The sequence below is a fragment of the Atta colombica genome, unplaced genomic scaffold, assembly GCF_001594045.1.
Source record: "Atta colombica isolate Treedump-2 unplaced genomic scaffold, Acol1.0 scaffold109, whole genome shotgun sequence".
Lineage (NCBI taxonomy): Eukaryota > Metazoa > Arthropoda > Insecta > Hymenoptera > Formicidae > Atta > Atta colombica.
In genome coordinates, this window is record NW_017259194.1 from 973,808 (window position 1) to 978,970 (window position 5,163).

The 5,163-nt window shown below is 30.4% G+C and overlaps 1 protein-coding gene across 1 annotated transcript in view; it reads right to left on the reverse strand.

Moving 5' to 3' along the window:
* The window catches only part of LOC108693410, a 20,314-nt gene that overhangs the window by 9,925 nt on the left and 5,226 nt on the right, over positions 1-5,163 (reverse strand). The window contains exon 2 of the mRNA XM_018202332.1: positions 876-1,036. Coding sequence (XP_018057821.1) covers positions 876-1,036 — 161 coding nt within the window. The remainder of the gene's footprint in view (positions 1-875; positions 1,037-5,163) is intronic.

The window sequence follows — 5,163 nt, forward strand, 5'->3', positions numbered from 1 at the left end:
TTACATCTTGCTAACATAGATTCACGGTCCCGAGTAAAAGGGATTCAGTTCCTTGACCCAAAAGAGGACCCACGATACAACTCTTAAAACTTGAGTTATAGCGTATTATCTAGACATTAATCTACGTTTCGGAGTCATCTAAATGCGTTCGACTCGCTCCATCCACGCGGCATGCATGAGACAAAGCGTCTGTTCTAACATCCTTCTATACTCAATCCTTCTAATTCGTTTTTTCTCTAAACCGATCCATTCATACTCAACTCCATGCCCGGAGTTTTGACATAATAAATATAAACTGTTAATAATTTTTTTCTGAAAATTTATATCTTTGATTAAATCAAATTACTTATTTTTGCTCAATATTAACAAAAATAAATTAAAATCTTGTAAAATTCTATTTAAAAGTCCAGTAAAAATAGGAGGATTGATTTGGATCAGAGGATGATCCGATTTGGAACTAAAAGTGTTTTTACATTTTCCATTATAATTCAATAGGTAAGAAATATGTCAAAATGGATCAAAAATGAAAAGAATTAAATAATTTTTCCAACGGCATCTTTGGTTTTAATCGGACTTTATTTATGCCTTATAGAGAGTAAAAACTACAAATAAGTCCAATTTAGGCTACTCTCCCCTATTGCGATGATTTCTATTATATCCTTTAGATTTATTAGTTGCATAAAAAATGTATATTATATATACATAATGCATTTAATTTATTTTTACAAATTTTTTGAACTTTTTGATTATTCATTTAAATTAAATAAAAATTAAATTATGCTATTAAGTGTATGACTGTTTTTATTATATATTAATGCAGTTCTTAAATCAAATAAACATAAGTAGATATTGTAAAATATTCTGTGACTAATTACCTCTTGGTAGATTTTCGAGTGTTTTGTTGACTTCCGCAAGCGTTTGTTGTACTGTATAATTTATTTGTGTTTCCAAATTTTTCGTTAAACTCATTACCTCTCTATTGATATTGTTTGTAAAATCAGTCACCCAATTAGGGGCAGCCATCCCTAGATGAGCACTGTAAAATAAAAAAATTGTATCAAGAACTGTTGAGAATCAATGATAAATTATACTCTTCGTTTATTTGCCTAGACACGTATTCGCATTATGGCAAACTACAGTTCGCTCATTTGTAAAACGCGATAATTCATACGCTCTGACCATTAATAAAGAAGTATATTTAAATTCTGTTATGATTTGCGCAGACACTAAATACTTGGCGCATTCAGAAAATAATTTGTCGATTCATAATGGTTTAAAATTGAAGCTAAACCTAGCAAATATATGAACAATTCATTTCAATGAATGACGTGTCTCACGATAAACTGTTCGTTCGTATTTACTCGCGCTTGTTTGATCGGTCTGGATTCTATTTAATTTACGAGATCTCGAGATAAACATTAGTCTCGATTCGCAATCACACCGACGAGATACTGTTAAAGATCGTCGACCTTGGCAAATTTTCGTGACCATCAATGACTCAGGAGGCCCGGAAATAATTGAAGAATGATGACGTTACCGAAAATTAATAAAATGTACGATTATTAACATAATTATATTAAAAATATATTCAATAATATACTATTAAATTCGTGATTTTTTATTATGTAAATGATGTATTGAAATAAGTGCATATTTTTAATACTATAATATCTAATATATTGCTGGAAACTTACAATTTTGTCTCTGCAGTTATCATCTCTGTTGATAATCAACCTCGGATAATTACATTAAAATCACAGTTTTAAATAAAAATTGAGTATTATTAAGTTTTAAATATATATGTACATGTGCATAACAAACTAACCAAGACTCCTTACAAATCAAAGAACTGAAAAGGATGGCAGTAGGAATTAAGCGCAGAAGACGTCGCGCAAATAATGTATCTATGAAGTATGAAACTTCTTTATTCACTATAACGCGCTTACATGTTTCGGCTCACTTTTGAGCCTTTCTCAAAGACAACATAAACCAACATGTACAAAAACTATGAATAAAAATTATCTTGTCATGGTGAGCTCCCCTACATCGAAAATTTAAATATCGGAATTAAAAAAGAGTGAAAGAAAAAGGAAAAAAAGAAAAAAAGAAATTAGGAAATAGAATATGGAAAACTAATTTATCAAATAATTTTAAGATTATAAAAATTATTAATTATTCAGCAAATATAAAGATGTTCACCATGCTCACAGAGTACCATATAGCAAACATTACTATAAAAATAATTCAAGGCTCCTGATAATGTTGGCCAGTATCAAATACAATGAAACACTTTTTGTTTTTTTAGTTAGTAATTTTCCAAGATAAATTGAAAAACGTATCATTAAAGCGTTAATCAATTCCAAGAACAAGAAAATTAGAAAGTAAACATGCCAGAAAGACTCATTACTGCGAACGACACTGACTGATTAGACGTGACAACAACTCAATTTAGCCTTTATAACTTGTGATCGGGAGGTAGGCCTTGGAAAACCCCTCCATATTCGTCTGCAGATTGAATCCATGCATCTATCTCCTGATGAATATCATCTCCGAAATCAATCTCTTCCTATAGTGAAGCTCCTTATCCAATATTGTAATATTGTGTCAATCGAAATCATGCCTTCTTATCATCGATGCTCTATTATGACATTATGAATAGAGATATTCCATCGGATGTGATTCTTATCCTCCGTGATTCTTGACTTCAGCTGTCTACACATCTGTCCCACATAATTTGCATCGCAACTTATACACGAAATCTTATAAACAATATTCGATTTCACGCGGTAAAGGGTATTCATTTCCGATTTGTGATACTAATTGAATTCTATCAACTCATTATCTCTAATCATTTGTAATCATTGTAATAGCTAAAAAATTCAATCTATTACTCCCCATCTTCATAGCGAATTGAAGCCTAGGATGCTAAAAATTAAAAATATTAAGAATGGAACTAATCGGCAGGTGTCATCAATAATATGTCAATATGTCGTCAACAAATCTATAGTAAAAGGCCAACGAAAACCGAATCAAAGATAAAGCTTTAATCTCCAGCTTTCGTAACTAGATCTGCGATGACGGAGAGCCCATAGGAGTCCCGTAATTCTGCCTATATATAACACTATCAAAAACAAAGAAAGTAGAATTTAAAACAAATTGAACCGCTTTGATGAATTCCTCTTCTACAATCTCTAGAAATAAATCGCCAATGGTCTTTAACAGTTCATCGCATAATCAATGGGGACGTTAGTGAAGAGGCTGATAACATCCAGAGACATTAACTGAAATTCATCACTCAAACATCTTTATCATCAAGTTCCTTAACAAGTTTAAAACTATTTTCTATGACTTACTATCTGCCTTAGGAATTGTTTTTATGATAATATTATGAAGAAACACTGCTAGATAATATTATGAAGAAACACGAATACAAAGGGCTATTTATCGAAAAATATTATGTGATAAGGCTGTTATACGAAAAGAACAGTCCTGCTTATATATTTTCGGAAGAGTAGGCTACTCTCCGAAGTATCTCATCACTACTTACTTAACAAACTTTTACATGTGAAATTAGTTATATACTTTTTTTCCTCTCAACTAATTAATAAAGCGCATAAATCCGTTACCATCCTCCTTGTCTTTTAACTATCTCATAAGTATTCATATTCTGAAGCATCTCATTTATCCTGGAAATGTACATCTATCCAATGCTACCATTACATTCCCCTTATCCGCGCGAGTAAAAATAATCCTATCATTCATATCCCTTAAAAAAATCCTAGTGTTTTTTGCTAGCTATGACAAACTCTTATCTACCTCCGTACAAGATAAACCTCCGTAGGGAACAAGAAGTTTTAGTATAGGAAATGAGTCGTTCTAGATTGAGATCCTCAACCAATAAGCAATTTGTAAATATTACTTTCAATACATTTAATAAGATCGACCGTTAAATTTAATCTATTGTTCAAAAGTAAGGAAAAATTATCTCTTAATTGTAAAAAGTTTTGTATATTAGCAAGTATGGAAATGGTTGATAGATTCACGAATCTATTCCTTTATGAGGTAAATGAAGGAGAAGAAATCAGTGAAAGAAAGGGCTGAAGATCAATCTATATTTGTACATGTACATGTTTACGAAACTAATAAATCATGAAATTAATACCGTATTACTAATTTCTTACTTTTAGGCCCGATTACACCAATGTTATTTTGACTTTAAACGAGATTTAAAACTCTCTCTGTTTTGTTTTAAAACGAAAGAGACAGCGAGAGTTTTAAGCCTTGCTTAAAGTCAAAGTAACGTTGAGTTTTAATCACTTAAATTTTAAGGCACGCGAATTTCCATAAGCGTCGACTGTCTTTAAATCTCATCAGTGGCAATTGGTATCTTCGGCTGTGTTTCGAATTCATCGTAAGTGTTGAAAGGCGGATACCAATTTTATGTGGTTTTGCGACTACTCGGATAGTATTATTTCTACGTTTTTTTAATGTATTTTTCTTCGTAGAAACCGAAAATGATTATTATAATAACGCAGACTGAAGGAAAAATTGGTACATTGATATAAATCATCATTGATAAAAATGAATAAAATCCTTATTCGTTATAAAATCACTGTCAGTTATGCTTCAATAATTTAAAAATTAATTCCAAATTGGATCAAATGCGAGTAATATTGACACAAAAACGTTAATTAAATTATATTTTTTATTAGGATATTCATTACAAAAAGATTAATAATCTTGTGAAAAATATGAAAAGTTGAAAATATAATAAAATATCAATTATTGCTTTCCAACTAATCTTTTTTATGAATCATTTTGTATTTTTAGATTCGATTTATATCGACTGTAATATTGATAATTGACAATGGAAAAAATTTCTTATTTAAAAAATAATAAATGACGAGATGCCCTAGGGCATCAGTAAGATAAGTTACAAGAATATGCAATGAAAAATGGGCAAAATTTCCATTTAAGAAATTGACTTCCAAACGACCTCCAAGGTCAAATCAATGATACCATTTTATGTTCCCCTTTAAACTATATAACTTATGTCTTAAACATTTTTCCGCATCTTCCATACGTATTTGTCGAGATATTTACTTGGTTCGATTAAAATAACTCATCCTATAAATATATTTATTATACACATATATATATATA